Source organism: Microcaecilia unicolor, chromosome 3 (genome assembly GCF_901765095.1).
Source record: "Microcaecilia unicolor chromosome 3, aMicUni1.1, whole genome shotgun sequence".
Lineage (NCBI taxonomy): Eukaryota > Metazoa > Chordata > Amphibia > Gymnophiona > Siphonopidae > Microcaecilia > Microcaecilia unicolor.
In genome coordinates, this window is record NC_044033.1 from 523,382,146 (window position 1) to 523,404,962 (window position 22,817).

Consider the following 22,817-nt stretch of genomic DNA (forward strand, 5'->3'; position numbering starts at 1 on the left):
ACCGAGGAGTATCGATACCAGGAACATTGGTACCATGGTCGGTGTCATGGGTCCCATCGGTACCAGGTATCATCGGTACCATGGGTCCCGTCGGCACCGGGTATCATCGGTACCATGGGTGCCGTCGATGCCGAGTGTCATCGGTGCCATGGGTGCTGTCGGTACCGGGTATCATCGGTGCCATGAGTGCCGTCGGTACCGAGTATCATCGGTGCCATGGGTACTGTCGGTACCGAATATCATCGGTGCGTCGGTACCGAGGAGTATCGATACCAACTACATTGGTACCATGGTCGGTGTCATGGGTCCCGTCGGTACCGGGTATCATCGGTACCATGGGTCCCGTCGGCACCGGGTATCATCGGTACCATGGGTGCCGTCGATGCCGAGTGTCATCAGTGCCATGGGTGCTGTCGGTACCGGGAGTCATGGGCACCATCGGCACCAGGTATCATGGGCACCATCGACTATCGGTACCAGGTATCATCGCCCATCGGTACCGAGTATCATGACTGCCATCGGTACCATAGTATCAGGTATCGTCGGTACCGTGGATACATGGGTATCAGGTATCATGGATGCCGTCGGCACATGAGTACCATCGATACCAGATATCATGACCAGGTACCATCGGTGCCATGGGTGCCATTGGTACCAGGTGCCATGTGTACCATCGGTACCGTCGGTGCTGTTGGTGCCGGATATCATGGGTACCATTGGTACCACATGTCATGGCTACCATCGATACCAGATACCATGACTATCATCGGTACCAAGTACCATGGGTACCATTGGTACCGGGGTCCATCGGTACCATGTGTATCATCGGTACCGTCGGTGCCATGGTCTAGCAGTCTGGTTTCGATTCCCTTGCATTTCCAGACTTTGTCCTTGGCTTCGGGACCATGGGTACCATTGGATGCCATGGGTGCTACCGCCTCCTGCGGCATCTGGCTTTTCACCTGGTCTCCTTCACCGATGCTGCCTCTGGTATGGGTGTTCGCACCCTACTGGGGCAACTTCTCGACCCATAGTAGCCTCCATATCGGACGCGTTTGGATCTGAGCTGCTCTGTTTGAGTAGTTAGTTCAGTTCAATGATGGTCATCTGACATTACAGTGGAGATTGTGAATCCCAATGCCCAGATGCTAGAGGTCCTGGACTACTATCTTCACCTGAGTCTTCTGCACTCAGAACAGATAGGAGTTCTAAGAATTTATTTTGGCGCCCCCGGGGCCAGAGCATACATCCTTAGCCTCTTTTGGAGAATGGCGTACCAGGCTGGCATGATCGCATCCCAAATCAAGTCTTGTCAGATCTTTACGAGCATTCCCACCGGAGTAGGCTAAACCTTTTCACCAAGTGGTCAGGTAGCACACGGTGTGTCGCAGGTTCCTGTCCAAGGGCATTTTCGACACTTGTAATGTAACACCTAGATTTCTGCTCTAGGTACAGTGATGCGCAGACTCTCATGACTGTGTGCCTCTCTCCTGGAGGAGGAGACTCAGCAGAAAACTGTAGATATGCTGTGCATACACTTCCTCATCTTGGAAGTTCTTTAGAGAGAGGAGTAGTTTTCCTTGTGCCTTAAGGGGTCGTACCTATACTCCTACTTCTCGACAGCCGGTTCGGGCTATGCCTCAGCACGCTCGTTCTAGTCAGCGGCGTGCACCTAATCAGGCCCCTGCACCTATTCCCCAGGAAACAGAGGGGTTTTTGACTGGCTCCAATTCAGTATAGCCACTAAAAAAAAAAAAAAAAATGTCTGTACCGGCCATTCTGCCTGTCGGGGGGGAAGTTTACATTTGCTCCACCAAAGGTGACTTCTTTTATCCTCCAACCGGTGGGGTTTTTCAACTAGTCCGGTTAGGATACATTCTCAATCTGGAATCAAACCCTCCACATTGTTCATTGGAAGCTTAATCCTTTAGCTTCCATCAAAAGTGAGTACTTGCAGAGGAACTCTCTGCTTTTCTCAGCGCCAATGCAGTCGAGCCCGTTCCACCAGGGCAAGAAGGGTTGAGATTCTATTCCAGGTCTTTCTTTGTGGGTTGCGTCCCATCATAGACATAAGGGGCCTAAACAGATTTGGTTCAGGATGCTTTCCCTGGGCATCCTTCTTCCCATACTTCAGGAAAACGATTGGTTATGCTCTCTGGATTTACAGGATACTTATACTCTCTTTGCATCCAGAGTATGTTTTTTTCCTAGTGCCTGGCTGTTGTTGCAGCGTATCTTCATGGACTGAGAGTGCATGTGTTCCCTTAACACGATGATTGCCCGTTTCAACAGATTACAGCACAGTACATATTGAGACTTCTTGACACATGGCTTCCACAGTTCACGTAACTCCCATGGCACTTTTGCACATGACATCCGCTCAGTGCATCCTAGCTTCCCAGTGGTATCAAGTTTAGGGTATCTAGAGGATGTAACCCGACTGTCCGCCAGTCTTCGGTATTCCCCTCAGAGGTGGTTAATTCTCTCTATTTTGATTCTGAGGCACCTTACTCAGTCAAAAGCTGCTGACGAAGGTTGCATCCCTCCTGGCTATCCAACCAAATTATTTTAATTCAACAAACAATCGGGTTGTGATGTACTCGATAACAAAGGAGTACTGGATCTTGCCCTCTGAGTTAGGATGCCATGCAGATGTAGCGGTGGGCCCGCAATGCGGCATGTTTTCTCCAAGCCACTTATCTAATTGGCGTAAACAGCAGTCTGGCCGACAGGCTGAGCAGGATAATGCTACAGTTGAGCATGCCTATAGTTCGAAAGACCCCTCAGTGGATCTTTTTGCTACTTAGTCCAATCGCAAAGTCCCTCAGTTCTGTTCCAGGCTGCAGGTTCACGGCAGGCTACCATCGGATGCCTTTCTCCTTCTTTGGGAGACAGGTTTTCTGTATGCGTATCCTCCCATACATCTGGTGGAAAAGACTTTGCTGTTTCTCAAGCAAGATTGTGGAGCCATGATTCTGATTGCTCTTTTCTAGCTGCGTCAGATAGGATTCCCTCTTCTTCTGGAGTTGGAATGTTTTCCAGCTCTCATTACGCAGAACGAGGGGGCACTTCTACATCCCAACCTCCAATCTCTGGCTCACACGGTCTGGATGTTGAGAGTGGGGTTTCGTTGAGTTTTCCAGAGTGTCTCCCGACTCTTGCTTGCTTTCAGAAAAGATTTCACAAAGAGGTGATATTCTTTTTCATGGAAGAGGTTTGCCGTCTAGTGTGACAGCAAGGCCCTAGATCCTGCATCTTGTCTTATACAGACCTTGCTTGAGTTCTTTCTACACCTGTCTGAGTCTGGTCTCAAGACCAACTCTGTCAGTATTCATCTTCGTGCAATAAGAGCTTATCATCAACGTGTGAAAGGTCAGCCTTTAGCTGTCCACTTCACGAGAGGTTTATTTCTCCCCCAATATTGAGAAAATTCCTTGTATGTGTCTAAGGGAGATTATTTCTGTTGGGCTTAGCACCCACAATAATTTTGACAGTTGGCTCTTATGCTTCGGTCAGAGTTCCTATCACTCCTTATCCAGTATCTTGGGGTCCCAATGTCATTTTCATCCAGCTGCTGCAAGCTCAATTCGGGCCACTGGATTCCTGCCATCTGAAGTATTGGACCTGGAAGGTCGTTTTCCTTAGTGGCTGTTCCTTCAACTCGTAAGGTCGGTGAGCTTCGGTCTCTAGTAGCTCAAGCGCCTTACCTTACTTCTCATCTTAACAGAGTAGTTCTCCGCATGCAGACAAAGTTCTTACTGGCGCTGGTATCGGAGTACCATCTGCTCCAGTCAGTTGTCTTGCCAACATTCTTTCTCCCTCATCTTACAAGCCCTGGCGAAAACAAGCTCCGCACTTTTTGCGTGGAGCAGACGAGCTCCCTCGGACGGTCCGACCAGTTGTTTATTTCTTTTAATGCCAGTTGCTGTCGGAAACCGCATAATTTCTTCTTGGCTAGCAGAGTGCATCTCCTTCATTTTTGTCCAAGCTGGACTGACTCTAGAAGGCCATGTCACGGCTCACAAAATTAGAGCCATGGCTGAGTCGGTGGCTCATCTAAGATCAGTCACTATTGAAGAGATCTGCAAAGCTGCGGCGTGGTCATCAGTCCACACATTCACATCTTACTACTGCCTTCAGCAATAGCCGACTCGTCAGTCGGTTTGGGCAGTCGGGGCTGCAGAACTTCTTTGGGGTTTAGAATCCAACTCCAACCCTCCTAAGCCCATTTTTGTTCTGTTCCAGGCTACACTCATTTAGATGTTTCTTCTTTTCAGGTCAATTTTATTCTGGCCTCGCCATTGCGAGACTCAATTGACCACTGTTTGTTGTGTTGTGTAAGCCTGGAAGCTAGGGATACCCCACTTGTGAGAATATCAGCCTGCTTGTCTTTGGAGAAAGAGTAGTTACTTACCTGTAACAGGTGTTCTCCGAAGACAGCAGGCTGCATATTCTCACAAACCCTCCCACCTTCCCCTTTTGGAGTTGTCTCCTCCATCTTTTGGATTTAACTGAGGGGCGTGTCCGCACGGCGAGCGGGAAGAGGTGTGCGCACATGCGCAGTGCGTTCGCTCGCGCGACGGAACGCCGTAGAAGAGATTTTTAGATTTTGCTTTAAAATCCTCCGGGGCCGACGTGGCGTCACCCACTTGTGAGAATATGCAGCCTGCTGTCTTCGGAGAACACCTGTTACAGGTAAGTAACTACTCTATCTACAGATAAGCCAGTTCTAGCATAGCTAACATATAAATTCTATCATGATATTTTATATTGTTGTAACAAACTTTTTAATAGGTGGGGCTGAGGGATTCTCCGGAGGCTGGTACACAAACATACTAGTTAAGAGGTGATCCAGGATGACAAAGGCTCGAAGAGAGGCCTAGTAAGAACCGAAAGCACTAAATTCATATCCCAAAGAGGAAAAGAACACTGAGATGGGGGACGAAGGAGATTAACCTCCCTCAAAAAACGCAGTACATCCGGATGACTAGCTAGAGACCTCCCTTGGACACGACCACGAAAACATGTCAAAGCTGCAATCTGCACTTTAAGAGAAGCCAAAGCAAGACCTTTGTCATAATCCCACTGCAAAAAATCCAAAATTTGCGGAACAAAGGCACGAAAAGGAGATAGACTAAACTCCTTACACCACGCCTCAAAAATCCTCCAGGTACGCACATAATTCAAAGAGGTAGAACGGCGACGAGAGCGAAGCATAGTAGCAATGACCTTAGCGGAATAACCTTTCTTAGTCTGCTTAGCCCTCTCAGGAGCCAGGCCGTAAGACAGAACCAAACCGGATCCGGATGAACCACCGGGCCCTGCGTCAACAGATTTTGCATGACTGGAAGCTTGAAGGGAACATCTAGCAGAAGACGCCACAGGTCGGCGTACCACAGTCTGCGAGGCCAATCCGGTGCTACTAAGAACAGACGCCCCCTGTGAGTCTCGACCTTCTGAACAAGATGCCCTATCAGAGGCCATGGAGGAAAGGCATACAAGAGACCGGTTGAAGAACAGAGGAAGTTTTGCATTGCAGGCAGAGACAAACAGATCCATCTTGGGACACCCCCAACGATTGACCAGTTGTCGAAACGCCACTTTGCTTAGAGACCACTCTCCGGGATCGAGCAAGTGACGACTGAGAAAATCTGCTTGAACATTTAGGACCCATACCACGTGAGCCACTGATAGTGCTACCAGATGGACCTGCGCCCACTGAAACAGCAGCGACGTCTCATGCTCCAATGGTAGGCTCCTCGTCTTTCCTTGCCGATTGATAAACGCTACCGCGGTGGCATTGTCGGACATCACCCGGACAGCTCCGCCTCTCAGAAGATGAAGAAAACTCTGGAGTGCCAGACGAATTGCTCTGGTCTCTAACAGTTGATTGAGAAAGATTTCTCCTGACGAGACCAGAGACCATGAGCATACTGTCCCTGACAGTGAGCTCCCCAGCCTTGGAGACTGGCATCTGTTGTCACAACTATCCAGCTGGGTTGATCTAGAGGCATACCTTTGGTCAGATTGGCCTCTTGAAGCCACCATCGAAGATTGGTCTTCACCTAGAGCGAAAGTGGTAATCTCTGATGAAAAGAATCCGTCTGCGACGACCATCTCGACAGAAGTGACCTCTGGAGAGTCCTCATGAGCCCTGGCCCAGGGCACCGCCTCAATCGTTGCCGCCATGGATGTCAGAACCTGTAGATAGTCCCTTGCCGACGGTCTTGAATTCTGCAAGAACTGATGAATCTGAGACTGCAGCTTGAGGACACGGGGCGGCGGAAGAAACACATGGCCCTGCCTCGTGTCAAACAGGACTCCCAGATACTCTACAACTGAAAAGGCTGAAGACAGCTCTTCTGCATGTTGACTACCCAGCCTAGGGACTGTAAGAATTCTGCCACACGAGCTGTCACCTGAACACTCTTGTGGTAAGACTTTGCGTGGATCAACCAATTGTCTGAGAAAGGATGGACTAAAATGCCTTCCGTTCTGAGAGTTGCAGCTACTACGACCATGACCTTGGTGAACGTACGAGGAGCGGTCGCAAGTCCAAAGGGAAGAGCCCAAAACTGAAAGTGCTGACCTAGCACTGCAAAATGGAGGAAACGTTGATGTGCAGAATGAATAGGAATATGGAAATAGGCTTCTGTAAGATCGAGAGAAGTCAGAAACTCCCCGAACCATACTGCAACAATGATGGACCGCAAATTCTCCATACAAAACGAGGGCACCTTGAAATCTAAACTCGGCCGAAGGAACCCTCTTTCTTGGGTACCAAAGGAACTGGACAACTTGCTTGGAGGTCCAGAAGTCTGCGAAGAGTATCCCTGACGGCTCTGGCCTTGATGTGAGAACGGCAAGGAGATTGTAGGAAAGCGTCTGACAAAGAATGAGCAAACTCAAAGGCGTATCCGTCTCGAATAACCTCTAGTACCCACTGGTCCAAAGTAATCTGGGCCCACCTCCCCTGAAATTGTGCCGAGTACCTACTTGGACTAGAGGCTGGGCCCGCAGATCTTCATTGTTGAGGATGGGAGGAGGAGGAAAGGGAATTCCCTGCCTCTCGACTTCCTCTACGATCTCTCTGAAAGGACTGAGTCCTTTCGAAAAACCTGGAGCGTTGAACCGGAAAAAAACTCTGCCCGGCCGATAATGACGAAAATCACGGCCTGTACCACAACCAGAACCTCTGGGATGATCCTCAAGGCAACCTTAGAACCTTAGCCTCACCCAGGCTATGCACCAGCTTGTCTAATTCTTCACCAAACCCTTAAAGGGAAATTTACTAAGCTTGGATTTAGAATCTACATCCGCCGATCAGCCACGTAGCCAAAGAGTGCGACGGGCCGCTACAGAGAGAGCCATAGACTTAGAAGAAGCCCAAAACAAATCATAAAGAGCATCTGCCAAAAAGGCCAAACCCATTTCCAACTTAGCCACTTAAGTATCAACAGCTGAAAGATCATTTGAAGAACGGTCCAAAACTCTTTTTGACCAGCAGAAACAAGCTCTCGCTACTAAGGACCCACAAATTGCAGCCTGCACTGCCAGAGCAGAAACATCAAAGGAATTCTTCAGCAAGGATACAATACGGCGATCCTGAGTATCTCGCAGAGCCGTTCCACCGTGTTTTGTTTGGTAACCGCGGAAACTACTACATCTACTACTGGAGGGCACACAAAAGGTCTTTATCTGATTCAGGAACTGGATAAAGCCTGACCATAGATCTAACAAGCCGAAACGCAGAATCAGGAACCTCCCACTGAGCCGGGATAATATCCCTAATATCTTGATGCATAGGAAAAGACTTACCTGCTCTGCGAATACCTTTAACCTTTCTAGGCTCAGCCAATTGGACATCTTGGTCATCAAAACACAAAGTAGAAGAAACCTGAGAAATAAGCTCCTGAAGGTCATCTTTATGAAAAATCCTTACCACCGAAGGATCCTCCCCTGCAGGAAGAGATTCTGCTCCATCTTCTGGCTGTTCAAGGTCCTCAGAAAATTGTTCCTCGCGTAACCATGCTTTCTCTTCTAAGGATGGCGGGCATTTCCTGATTCGGGGCAAAAGAAAAATCTTGTTCTGCCTCCACAGAGTGTCTGAGACGTTTTACAGCCAAAGAGGAGCCGTCCAAAGATCTTTTTCCTGGAGGGTCCACAGGAGTAGCTTTGTGCAGCAGAAAGGCTTGGTACATCTGTACCACGAATTCAGGAGAAAATCCTCCTTCACCCGCTGACAAAACGGGAGTTTGGGCAGTAGGCAGAGGCGCAGCAGTTAGAGAGACCTGGGGCACAGCACTCAGCGAGGCATCTAAAATGGCGGCATTTCCCGCCAGAACCGACACCGGGAGCAAGGGAGATGCGACCGCCGCCCCCAAATCGGACCCGCCGACGGCGCCGATGATTTCACAGCCCCTGCACCCTGCTCCATTAAAACCTTTGCAGCGGTGCAGAATTTACATACCTCGCTCGGACCAAGTCCCCGTCGCTGACAGACAGAACACTGGCGTTTTTCTGACATTGCTGTCAGCTGTTCAACACCTGACAAAGAAGCAAAGGCGCCAAGAAACACAGGAAAAACGTAGGAACTGCCCTGCTTGCTTAAATCAAACCCAAACGCGGCTCTGTTTGCATACAGTAGACCGGTTGGCCTTTTGATTTTTTGTTTAAATAGCTTCCTCTCCCTGCCTCCAAAGCTTTTCCCCTGAAGAGCTTCAGGAAACCGTTTTTTGTTGTTGTTTTTTTTTAAATAAAGAATGCGAGCTTTCCAGTTAACTAAAGAAGCCCAGCACCAAAAAATATCAGGGAGGATATGGGGGGACGGACTTGGCCCCCCGAGTGTAAAACCCCCCGAGGTGATAAGAGACCCCCACGGGCCTCTGCCTCTGTGAAACGGATTTTTTTTGTTTTTTAAAAGGTGCACAGAACTAATTCAGCTATACAATGAACCTTTTACAACAAAGAGAAATAAAAGTACAGAATAGAAAAAGACTGAGACTGAAGGGCTCACCACCACCTGCTGGAGACTAAGATTACTGGATCTTCCTCTAGCTGGCAAGGGCTCTTACTGGCTCGCTAGAGTTACAGTTTTTTTTCTCAGTCTCTACCTGCTGGAAGGCGTGCACAACCCATCAGTCTCATTATGGGCTGGTCCGGAGGGACGCTAAGGAATAGAGGTTGGTTAAGATGAAAAGCCAAAACCACTTTAGGGAGGAATGAAGGAACTGCACGCACAGTCACATCAGATCCCGAAAACTGCAGGAAAGGGTCTTGTCAGGACAAAGCCTGAATCTTTGACACCCTGCGTGATGAAAAAATGGCAACCAAACACACTGCTTTAAGGGTCAGATCCTACGGTCTGTGTCCTGAAAATGGCAGATGCAAATCAAGGTTAGGTATACACAAAAAGTAGCACATATGACTTTATCTTGTTGGGCAGACTGGATGGACCGTGCAAGTCTTTTTCTGCCGTAATCTACTATGTTACTATGTTCAATTAAATTGTGTGTGTAAATTTCCACATGCAATTTTGAGCACCATATATAGAAACTGGGGGTTGATGACAGTAGTGAACCTCACTTCTAAGCCAGGGTATGAGACGTGTGATCTTAGTCTTTCAAGTTTACTGCTAATGCTTTGTGCTGAAGAGAGTTTCCTTCTGGAGTCCGATACGATGTAATATGTACGGACAACTTATCAAGGTGTGCTTGGAAATTTGCTTTTAATCAGGCTTGTGCACCCAGCATGATGAGAATTTTCTTTCTTTCTATTTTTTAGTTTTATTTTTTTAAGAATTTTACAATAATTCAAGAACACTTCTTGATTTAGAAGATGATTAACAATGGAAAAAAAGAGGGAATAAACAATGTAATTATATACATCCTATATTTTTACCAAACTTTCATTATTTTTTCATCTATAGTCCACAATTGGAGGCAAAGCAATATAGGAAAGAAAGAAACAAAACAATTTAATTCTTTCCTTTAGGAAATTGAAGACTGAGAGGGAGTTCCAGGGAATCTAACGTATTCACGGAGTAGATGTAATAATCTGTCTTGACTGTTCTGAGGGTAACAAGGCTATTTTGGAATCTAAAAAGCCATTAAACGGTTTAGGATCAAAAACTACATATTTTACAGCATTTAGTTTAACAACACGTTTGCATGGAAAGTTTAACCAGGAGAGAGCACCCAATTGTTGTATCTTAGGGCGTAAATTAAGAAATTCTTTACGGCGTTTTTGGGTTGCTTTAGAAATATCCGGAAACATGCTTATTTTTGAGTTCATGAAAAGCTATTCTCTGTGTAGGAAAAAAATCTCTGTCCGGTTGTAATACAGAGGAGACTATTAAAGTCATTGGTGTTAAATTATCATTTTCCAAAGTTTGTGTTAAGTTCAGATCCGGAATATCAAATGATATTTCAGTTCCTTGATCTTCCAATTGTTTCTTCTCCTTTTTTAAAAATGGCAGCAGGTAATATATTTTTGCTATTGGAGGATATACCTTCTCTGGTATCTTCAAAACTTCACTTAGATATATTTTTAAAAGTTACTGATGGAGCTATCAACGCCTGTTTTGGAAAATTAATCATCAGTCGCTTTCTTTATCTTTCTGCTAGATTTTTCTTGGTCTTTGATTGCATTTCTTGGTACGGTACTTGGAAGATCTTGTTTTTCCACGTGATGTACTGAAGAATCGCTTGGCATGGATTCTTCTATTACCTGTGCCATTCTTACGTTTGTCTCCTTTAACACTGTGCCGGTTTTCTTTCAACAAACTTCTTATTGGTTGGAATGGCAGTGTCTTAGGTGATCAGTCTTTTAATTCCTCACAATTCTCTTAGAGCCCTCCCATCAGGAATGAGCGTGTACCCGTATCACTAAATTAAAAGGCACCAAGACGTATGAGGAGAGACTTGCTGACCTGAACGTGTATACCCTGGAGGAAAGGAGGAACAGGGGTGATATGATACAGACGTTCAAATATTTGAAAGGTATTAATCCACAAACAAACCTTTTCCATAGATGGGAAGGCGGTAGAACTAGAGGACATGAAATGAAATTGAAGGGGGGCAGACTCAAGAAAAATGTCAGGAAGTATTTTTTCACGGAGAAGAGTGGTGGATACTTGGAATGCCATCCCGCGGGAGGTGGTGGAGATGAAAACGGTAACAGAATTCAAACATGCATGGGATAAACATAGAGGAATCCTGTTCAGAAGGAATGGATCCTCAGAAGCTTAGCCGAGATTGGGTGGCAGAGATCCTCAGAAGCTTAGCTGAGATTGGGTGGCAGAGCCGGTGGGGGGAGGCGGGGCTGGTGGTTGGGAGGCGGGGCTAGTGCTGGGCAAGACTTCTACGGTCTGTGCCCTGAAAATGGCAGATACAAATCAAGGAAAGGTATACACAAAAAGTAGCACTTGTTGGGCAGACTGGATGGACCGTGCAGGTCTTTTTCTGCCGTCATCTACTGTGTTACTGTGTTATCCAAAGCCTTCCGCAGCGGCTTGAAAGGAGCCCCCTGCAAGGCGCAGAGGACGAGATTTAGATTCCTGGGTGGACAAAGCTGTCAAAGTAGGGGATGAAGGTGTAACACTCCCCTCAAGAAGTGCACCTCAATTCACAAAAAAACTCCAGACCGCCCAAAACACAGCAGCCAGACTGATATATGGTAAAACACAATTCGAAAGTGCTAAAACCCTTCGAGAAGAGCTTCACTGGTTCCCAATCAAAGAACAGATAGATCATCTTCAAAATCTGCAATTTGGTCCACAAAATTATCTACGGCGTAACCCCAGGATACATGTCAGACCTCATAGATCTACCAACCAGAAACAGAATCGGATCATCACGATCATACCTAAATCTACATTATCCAAATTGTAAAAGACTTAAATACAAAACAACTTACGCATCTAGCTTCTCCTACATAAGCGCACAACTATGGAATGAACTCCCAAAAGCTGTGAAAACAATCTATGACCACCTAATCTTCAGGAAATCACTAAAAACCCACCTCTTCAAGAAGGCCTATCCCACCATTCCAGCTTAAATTCCCACACCCAGCAACACAGCATAACCAATGATCGTACCGGACAATCTACAATCTTCATTCCCTTCGACCCTCATGACGCTTGATTCACACCTACCTCATTTGACCACAATACAACCTTGTATTTGTTGTCAACCGAATTGGCAAACGCCTTTACGGTACCATGTAAGTCACATTGAGCCTGCAAATAGGTGGGAAAATGTGGGATACAAATGTAACAAATAAATAAATAAATAAACATTATTTAAGACCAGAGTGAAGACCTGGCTTTTTCAAAAGGTTTTTGATGGTAAATTAGCTGCTGAGACTGGAGTTGGATAGCATTTCCTTGAATGTATGTGTGTTTTGTGTTTGTTTTGGATGATTGATTTGACTTTTCTATTATGGCTATTGGAGTTCTTTTCTTTTACATGGATTTTAGGCTGTAAACTGCTTTGATCTGCAGTGTGATAGTTAAAGGTGGGAATATAAGCATATGTAAATATTAATGAATAAATAAATAAAATATAAATTCCCATGCTTAAACCTAAATTAATACAATTCCATTTACTTCACCTAATCTCTCATCCCTGTTCTACTGTCCTCTCTATAGACAGCTTTCAAAGGAATCTAGCTGGGTAACACCTTTCTAATGTAGGCATTTCTGATGCATGGTTAGACCATGCAAGCAAACTATGCATGTATAATCTGATTTTCTTTCACATTTATGGGTAGTTTGACCCCCTAAAGTGCACAAGTAGTAGGCGTAAAGTATGTAGGTTATAAGTACCTGTGCACTTTTTGTTTGAAAATTAGTCAAGGTACACAGGTATACAAATATGTGTATACTTTGCTGCTAAATGACTTATTAAAATTACTTCTATGCACCCTAAACATGTTTTACATTTGATCTGTGCTAGCATTCACCATCTCCACCATGTGTACTGTCAGGCCAGTCGAAGCCTTGTCATCTTCCTTTTTACTTCTTGCGGGTCCCACAACAGTATTATGTAAGCCACATTGAGCCTGCAAATAGGTGGGAAAATGTGGGATACAAATGTAACAAATAAATAAAATATTTAATCTAGCACCAAGCTTTGTAATAATCTAATAATCCAAACATCTCTCAGAAGTAGCGAGGCTTTGTTTGAACATCTTGCCACTTTGTGATGGTTGATGATAGGATCGTATCCATGACTACACCATTCAGGTTACCTGAGCCTTCTTGGAAATCTGATGCAGCTGTACTACTCTTTTTTATGCATTGATTTGTATTCTCCTCTTTTGGGCCTTTAAAGTTTCATGTGACTGAGCAAATGAAATTCTACAGGACCAAAGAAAGAACACAAGCCAGTGTATGAAGGATGACAGTACAGCAGCCTCAGCTTGAAAGGAGTAGTCATGGATATAACTCTGACAGCAATCAGAATACTGAGTCAGTATCCCAAGGTATAATTGGTGGAAGGGCCTCAGAGGACATTCATTTTCTTTAAAGTGAAGAAGAGTTTCCAGAAATGCATGCCCACTAATAGGTAAGGTAACCAATATCTGTCGCATCCCTGTTTCATTTATTTCAAAGCTTTCATGTCTGGAATAGTTTGAAGTTCCTTTTTCAGTTATAAGATCATTGATGTGATGGTCTGACATGGAAAAATATTCTTCCAAGGTGTGTTACTTTCCTGCTTATTTTCATCAATAGAAATCAAAATAAAACATGGAAAAGAAAATAAGATGATACCTTTTTTATTGGACATAACTTAATACATTTCTTGATTAGCTTTCGAAGGTTGCCCTTCTTCCTCAGATCGGAAATAAGCAAATGTGCTAGCTGACAGTGTATATAAGTGAAAACATTCAAGCATTACTATGAGAGTATTAAATGTATTAAGTTATGTCCAATAAAAAAGGTATCATCTTATTTTCTTTTCCATGTTTTATTTTGTTTGATTTCTATTGATAACCTTAAGAGTGGACTAACACGGCTACCACACTCCTCTGCTTATTTTCGAAAGAGAAGGGCGGCCATCTTCTGACACAAATTGGGAGATGGTTGCCCTTCTCCGAATGCCGGCCAAATCGGTAAAATCGAAAGCCGATTTTGGCCGGCTTCAACTGCTTTCCATCGCAGGGCCGGCCAAAGTTCAAGGGGGCGTGTCGGCAGGGTAGCGAAGGCGGGACGGGGGCGTAGTTAAGAGATAGCCGCCCTCAGCCAATAATGGAAAAAAGAAGGGCGGCCCTGACGAGCATTTGACTGACTTTACTTGATCCTTTTTGTTTCACGACCAAGCATCAAACAGGTGCCTGAACTGACCAGATGACCACTGGAGGGAATCGGGGATGACCTCCCCTGACTTCTCCAGTGGTCATTAACCACCTCCCAACCCAAAAAAAACAACTTAAAAAACTTTTTTTTTTTTAGAATATATCCTTTGCTATGCCTCCGTCCCTGTGACTGCAGTTGAAGACGTCCTTCCCTGCAACGGCAGTTGAGGACGTCCAAAATGTTTCTGTGAGAAGGACAGCCATGCCTTTGCTATGCCTCTGACACCCTTTTTATTTATTTATTTGGATTTTGGATCACAAGTAGCAGCAGTGGGATTTGAACCGGCCATGTCTAGATTGCAAGACCAGTGCTGTAACCACTAGGCCACTCTGCCACTCCTCCACTCCCTAGAAATTTGGCCATCCCTGGGGGGGGGGGGGGGGGGCAGTATGCAGGTCCCGGGGGGGGGAGGTATGTAAGTGTCAGCGGAGGCATAACAAAGGCATGGACGTCCTTCTTTCAAACATTTTGGACGTCCTCAACTGCCCCCCCACAAGGACGGCCAAATTTCAAGGGAGTGGAGTAGAGTGGAGGAATGGCAGAGTGGCCTAGTGGTTAGAACACTGGTCTTGCAATCTAGAGGTGGCAGGTTCAAATCCCACCGCTGCTACTTGTGATCCAAAATCCAAATAAATAAATAAAAAGGGTGTCAGAGGCATAGTAAAGACATGGCTGTCCTTCTCACAGAAACATTTTGGATGTCCTCAACTGTCGTCACAGAGGACGACGTCCTCAACTTCCTCAACTGCTGTAGCTTCCCCTCCTTAGGAAGGAAATCGTGCGCAAATGAGCTAATAGCGAGCAGCTCATTTGCATGCAATTTCCTTCATGCATGCCCATTCCTTTCCAGATTGGTAAGGGGAAGGGGCTTTTTACATTCAGTTAGTGGGACCAGTGCACTACGAATGCTGGCTCCTCCCACGAGCAAATGCCTTGGATTTGGCCGGTTTTGAGATGGCCGGCCTCGGTTTCCATTATCGGCGAAAACCGATGCCGGCTATCTCAAACCCGGCGATGTCGAGATTTGGCCAGCCCCAACCGTATTATCGAAAAAAAAGATGTCCTGCCATCTTTTTCGAAAATACGGTTGGCTCCGCCCATTTGCGGAGCCGGCCCCGAAGATGGCTAGCCACAGAGATGACCGGCGCCGTTCGATTATGCCCCTCTTTGTCACCAAAGGTTTATTCTCTGATTTTTTGGTTCTGAACCCAACCTCGTTCAGTTGTACTCCCTTTCCTATTCTTTAAACTAAATATATTCAGGTAAATTATGATCTAATCTAGTCTACACAGAACTAAAGTATTCAGCCTACAGCATTTTAAACATATTTCAACTAAACCTGGCGATGAAGTATAGCACTGGGAAGTTAATCAGAAATGTATCTGTTTAGTTAATCCAGAATAAAATGCTTTACCAACAGTTGATTGTATATTTCTACATATCTATGAGAATTAGCAAGGCAGTCATATTATTTGCATTTCACTTAAAAGTTTCTTATGTTTGTTAATTCTTGTCTTCTAGTCCGCCCAAACCTAAGGATGTGGATTTGAATCTTAAAGCGAAAAGCTTAGATGACACAGAAAGTTCAGACGCGTGTTCAGTTGAGCAGCCTATTCATAAAGGAAATACTGCAAGCAAAATATCCTTGTTTGAAAACAAAAGCATCAGCCATAGTCAAAGACAGATTGATTTTCCTGCGACAAAGAACCTTCCTGTGCAGAAAAAGTATGTTGGGAGAGCAAAACTAACATTTGGGAAACAATCAAAGGATAATGAGCAGCCAGGTAGCAGTACAAGTAAGGAAGACAGTGACCAAGAGACTCCCAGAAATGGCAGTCAGACTGTGGCAGAGATAAAATCAACATTTGAGGCTCCCAAAGATGGCAATCAGACTGTGGCAGAGATAAAATCAACATTTGAGGACACTTCCAAAACAAAGACTCTTAACCTACTTGAAGCAGGGAGAGGGATGGTTCTGAAGAAGAAAGAGAAAACGCTATTGACTCAGGTTAACCAACTACCAAGACTAGACAACCCAGCAGATGCTTCTGCATTAGAACTGGGGGGCTCTGAACCAAGCATGGTTAATAAAGACAATACAGTGCCTGTAGCTGCACCAGTGTCTCCAGAAAACTATAGTGTTCTCCCAGAGAATAATCAGAAAAACCCTGTCTTAGTCTCAAAGCCTTGTGAAAGTATAAAACTCAAAATGATGGAGGATGCTAAGGTTGTTGTATCACCTGTCCACGAGGTAGATTCCCCTCAAGCAGCTGGTATGAGCCTGGAAGGAAATATATCTAAACAAAAAGATGACGATGTGAACTCTGTGGAATCCCCAGAAAATAGAAATAAGAAAAACAAAGTCAAGTCACCCAGTAGGAAAGCAGATAAAGCTTTTGAAACAAAAACAGAGGGCTCACAAGCCAGTCAGCTTAGTGAAGCAGAGCCACGTGTGGTACTGGAAAGTGTCAGTGTTCTGCATCCAACCAAATACACTAAAAATGGCAAAACAAAGTCACGTGACAATGTTGGGTCACCTGTTCTTGAAGTGGGTGACTCTCAAGCAGTGCCGTCAGCAGCAGAAAGTGAATCAACTCTCTTGAACACCACAGCAGAGAGACCTGATGGAGGGCAAGCCCATATAATTCCACTAGCGGATGCAAAACCCACGCAAGCTATAGAAGCTGTAAGAGAGCCTCAAACTAACAAACCGATAATGAAATCTCCCAAAAAGAAAACAGGGAGAAAATCAGCTGGTAGTGAAGGAATTAAACAGGTGTCTGCAGTGGAGCAGAAGAATGCACTGGAAAATGCTCATCTTCCTCAACTGTTGCAATCTGATATCTCTGCTAGCAGCTCAGAACAAACAAAAGCTGTAGACATAACTGCAGCTCTTTCAGAGTTCAACAGTAGCAGCACACAAGATGGTGAAGAACATCTTACCCCACTACAGTTGATACATAAGCCGGATATACAAGGCAGTGTGACGCTCCAGAGAAATCAACCAGTGGTACATCCGCCCACTGTAGTAATGGACAATAGTCCAGATTCGCAACAATATGTGAAAGAGGCAGCTCTTGAAACCTCTTTCAGTCAAAGCAGTTCCAGTGCCAATGGAAATGCACTAAAGGAGTCAAGTAAAAACACAGAACTGCAACACACCAGCACAAAACCTAAAGAAAAACAAATTCTGAACCCCTCATTATTGCAACATGTACTTGAAAATGTTTCAGTCCAGCAAGAAGCTGAACTGGACAGGTCATCAGCTGGCCCAGTTAGTATAGTGAGCCCCAACAAGGCCAAACTGCTTTCAGAGAAAGCAACTAGCCAAAGTAGTGAGGATGATTCATTAGAGACTTTTGCAGCCACTCACTCTGCTTCTAGCAGCAAAGCAAAAGAACACAGTGACCTGTTAGTGCTTAATTCACAGCAGACTACAGCTAATGTACAACCAAATGGAGGACAAGAATCCTTAATGAGCTCTCAGAATGATAAGAAAGAGAATCTGCCATTAGAGGATGGCACCCGTTCTCATGAGAATATTTTTGATACTTCTGAACAAAATAAGGTGCTGCTGAATAACTTGCTCAGTGGAGAGAATGAAAGAGCTACTTTACAAAGCAAATCAGTTCTAATTCTGGAAGAGGAAACCTATAATAGCCAAGAAAAAGCTGCAGAAATAAACCCATCTCTTACGCTGACTTCACCTGTAGACTCGGATCTAGAGTTAGAAACTCCAAGTACACAGCAGCCTGTGAATTATTGGATACAAGATTTAAAAATGGAGAGTACTGATAGTCTGGAAAACAACCTGCTGTTTGGTCAGAATGTTTGGTGTTCTCCCAGAACCTCAGAAAATATATTCAATGTTTCAGTAGCTAGTGATGACAGCAGCTTAGATTCCTCTTCTGACATGGAGAGGTTTACTGAAATTATCCGAAAGTTGGACAGCCCCATGACCATACCTCAGAAGAGGAAGAAACAAAGGCCTGCCAGGCCCCCTATTCCTTCTTTTGGCTTGCCTCCTATTCATGAGGATTACTTGGAGAAGATCTTTGATTCTGATGGTTTTACATTTGGTCTAGGAAAAAAGGACAAACCACACGATCCTTCCCCAGCTTTACTACTCAAGATGCAAAACTCAGAAATGCAATCCAAATTTCAACCTAAGCGTGCATCCAAGGAGCAAAGCATACTCTTCAAATCTTTAAGACCATCTACAAAAAATGAAGCTTTGGCAACCGAAGAAATAGATGGGAAAGAAAATGATACTGGTACTGTAGAAATCAAGAGATCTCGCTTGGAAAACAGCAAGATTTTCTCAAGCTTACAAGCACCTTTCAAGCCCATGCCACGTGAAAATGTGTTCTCACCTTCCGTCACGACTATCAGTGCGGTTACGACAACTTTCACAGTATCTCAGAATGATACTGTTTTCACTGGGACTGCTGAATTCCCCAGCACATATTGTTCTAATGGCACACCTCTCATGTCTGCTTCCATGCAAGAGAATGGAAACCTGGATAATAAGCCTGAGGCTTTGTCAGAATCTTCAAAGAATTCTACCCTTGACCATCTCAATCCCTCTTTGTCTGCTGTGAAAGACTCTAGTTGTATAGAAAATGGTCTTCAAACTCAAGAAGCGAAGCAAGAGCACAAAATGGGTGTTCAGCATGCAGAAAACAGATCCCTTGAGCTGCCAAAATCTGATGGAAGCTCTGCAGCTGGTGAGAACACAGACACGCCCCAGATACCTAGTAACGGGAGTCCAGAGACAGACATCCCTAGCACACTCCCCTCTATCAGTTATGGATCAGACTTTCCTTTGCTGGCCCCTGAAGCAGAGGTAAGCAGTCATTTCTTGTGTTTTGTAAGTGAATATACTTTAATGTTTCATTTGTTCCATGAATGTGCAATGCAGTGATTAAAATACCCATAAGCTCAGAAGTAACTTCTTGATAGATTGTAATTAAATGCTACACATCCAATTCATAGTGCTTCATTCTGTGCATAGATTATCTTCTATGGAATGATTTATGTGTGGGAAAAGCCTAAACTGAGTACTCATTTGTACTCAGCGTCCCACAGATCAATCCAGAGACTTGTGGGTTATGTCCCCCTACCAGCAGGTGGAGATAGAGAGAACGCCAGAGGCTTGCTATATGTGGTCCTGTGCAGCCACTTACACCTCAGTATTCTCTGTATCTAGCAGGTGGTGGTCATAACTGTGCAGCGCTGGATGATTCCAGCTCCTAGTGCTCTCTGGGGATCTTGTTGAGCTTGGACTGGGGTTGAGGCCTCTGTTGGGTAATTGAGGTGCACACCTGGTGGTGCCAGGTCCCTCCCTACCTCCCCCCACCTACCCTCCCCTCGTTTGCTGGTGAAAGTCTGGCTGGCTGTCTCTCCCTCCTGCCTCTTTAAAAAAAAAAAAAAATTGTACAGCCTCGAGGTAAGCAGAGTAATTCTATGCTTTGGAAGGATTCCTCGTAAACCCGTGGTTCGGCGGGGGGGGGGGGGGGGGGGGGGTGAGAGGCTCCGTTGTGGGAGCATTTGGCAGCATGTCTGTGCCCTCGGAGGCTGCGAAGCGCTGCTCCCGGTGTGGAAACCGGCGAGCTGCATTGGGGGAGTGTGAAGCGTGTGTGTGTCAGGCAGCGCTGGAAGCGGAGCACGTTTTAGCCTCTCCTGGGAAGTCCGACGGCGGGGCAGGGTCAGGTGCTGGTTTAACGGACGGCTCCGGGGCTGGTTTTCGCGCGCCGTCAGGCGCCATGTTTTCAGATCCCCGCGCTCGGACAGCGTGGCGCTTGAAAATGCTGCAGCTCCCGTTTGAGGCTGTGAGCAGCTGTTAGGAGTGTCGGAGATGGTCAGTTGCTCAGAGCTTTTTTCACAAGAATTTGTTGTGCTTATGCACAAGGCTTTTATGTTAAAGCGAGCTGGAGGGGCTTTAGGCTCTGCTTTGCCTTCTCAGATTGACCCCTCTCCTTCCTTGCCTGCTTCTCAGTCTGGGTTGTCTAAGCACCCTAGGATTGATTTGGATCTGGTGGATGTGTCGGGTGAGGAGGAATTGGGTTACCCTGGGGGTTCTCCTTCAGGATCCGTGGATTATTTGGAGGACGTGGAGCAGCACGAGGACGGAGATGACCCTACTGCGGCGTGTTTGTTCTTTAGGGAGGAGTTGCCTAATTTGATTGTCCGGGCATTGGAAGTTTTGAATATCTCTGCTCCGGAGGCGTCAGCGGTACCTCCTCCCCCTCCTCGTTCCATAATGTCAGGTACTAGGTGACCTGCCAAGTCTTTTCATATTCACGAGGCCATGAAGATTCTTATTTCAGCTCAGTGGGATTCTTCTGATGGGGGTCTTAAGGTAGCGCGCGCCATGAGCCGACTTTTAGACCTCTCTCTTCCAAGGCAGCAAAGGGGCAGCCAGATTGGAGGTGGGACTTCTCTACAATGTCCCTGTAGGCCTACTCTATGTACCTCTCTGTCTTCCTCAGCTCCTGCAAGTCTGCCACTCTAGCATCAAGATAACTTCTGTAGCACTGTGTGCATCTTTTGTGAACACTCCTGACCAGCCTATGCCTCTCCCATGGATACCCCCCATTTTCAGGTATGCGCGATGTAATTTAGGCGCCCATTGTTAGACTAACGAATTGCCAGATCGGCAGACTAACGCATTGCCAGATTGGCGTCCTAATCATAGTTAGCGCCCATTAAGTGCATGTTAGCACGAATAATTAAATCATTGAAGCCTATTAAGTAATTATTTTGGGCACCCAAATTTTGACAGCCTTTTTAGAATCAGGGAGTAATTGCTTACAACCTGAGCCTGCAACTATTAAAAAAAAAAAAGTCTTGGTATTGTTTTTGGCCTGTCTGTTCCTTCTGTTGCATTTATTGGAACCTATTTCTGGGCTGTGATGTCATGAGCCTTTATTACCAATTACCTGTGGGCTGTTCTCCCTTGGTTTTATATCCCAGTGCTCTGGTTCTTGGTCTTCAGTCACATATTGTAGCTCTCTCCAGAACCTATCTAGTATGAGCCCTAAATCTTGACCTCACTGAGCAGTGACTGGGACTGTCTCTCCCACAGTATAGGAGTGCTGCCTCTGCAGTATACAGAGCTCTTGCGGTCCTGGGGAGCAGAAGCTGGGACCAGGCGTCAAACCTACATCCTCGCTTTCTTTTGCACCACCAGGCTTACCAACCTTTTTGTATTCATTAACATAGTAGTTGTAACTAATGCGTTCTAATGTTCTGACGCTTATTAGATGTTTCATTGGTATTATGCTGCCATCGTATTATATCTCTGTTGTTTGATTTTCAGTGCTGTTAAATGTGTATATTTTTGATACTGTTTCATGGTTAGTCCTATTATCAGGTTTCAGTTTGCTGTTTTCAAGTTTACCTCACTTATTGTGTTTGTTTGTTTGGTCATTTTACTATTTTTATGCTATTAACAAATTTGTAAGTTTTATGTTAAACTGTACCTACTGTACACTGCCTTGGGTGAATCTCTTCATAAAGGTGGTTAATAAATCTAAATAATAAATAAAGTTACTCAAATAGGAAATGATAAACTTAAATAGCGCTGCTTTAGGGGGAACCTGGTTTGCAGTGTCTCTGCAGGAATGCAGTTCAGTGTACAGACTCAGAGTGTCTTGATGTGATGGCAAGAAAGTGGTTCCATAGATGTGACTGTAATGACGCCACTGTGGGACTTGCATGCATACAGAAATGCTGACAGCCAAGCTCCCACTCTTGCTGTATGACTAATTTCAACAGGCAGTCTTTAAAATGGGTGCTATTTCCAATCATCACAACTTCTTATGGCGAATACCCTCCTTGGGTACCCTAATAGACAGGCTTTAACACAAATCTGTGGTTGACAATCCTCTAAGTGGAGTTAAAATTAATCACATGCCACCTGTTTGCAGGCCTTACTGTGGTATGATGACCGTTCTCTCGAGTCATAGATTGCAATTTTAAAAAAGCAGGAAGTGAAGCTTTGTTTTTCTGAGTAGTAATTAATCCTCGTCCTGACAGGCAGGAGGTGGCAGCAGGAAGTCCTACTCTTGTATCGCTCATCACAGCATGGCTAAGATCTGAGATCGGTGCTCTTAGCTAAATTAAAATAGCAGACACTAGGCTGGTAAAAACGGCCTTCGCCTCCAGTGCTGGCCAGGGTAGGATACATTTTATATTTCTGATAATGCTGTGCACTCTTTGAAGAGGGTTGCTTTTTTTCCTTCTCCTTTTTAAAAATAAGTTTTTCTGTTCTGTCACAAGGTTGCTTCTGAGTTTAGCAGGTCTTTTAGTGTTAGCACATGGTGTCAGTCCTTCAGCCTGGCATCTGCTATCCATGGATTATTGTACAAAAGAGTTTAGGGGCTATTTTACTGAAGCTTAGCTTGCACTAAATGCTGTGAGTTCTATTTTATGCCTATGGGCCGGGTGGCACACA

The 22,817-nt window shown here is 45.3% G+C and overlaps 1 protein-coding gene across 1 annotated transcript in view; it reads left to right on the forward strand.

The window, feature by feature from the left end:
* Window positions 1–22,817, forward strand: part of CRYBG1 (crystallin beta-gamma domain containing 1) — a 262,927-nt gene that overhangs the window by 102,409 nt on the left and 137,701 nt on the right. Inside the window, exon 3 of the mRNA XM_030199173.1 lies at window positions 15,881–19,205. Within this exon, the coding sequence (XP_030055033.1) occupies window positions 15,881–19,205 (3,325 nt within the window). The remainder of the gene's footprint in view (window positions 1–15,880; window positions 19,206–22,817) is intronic.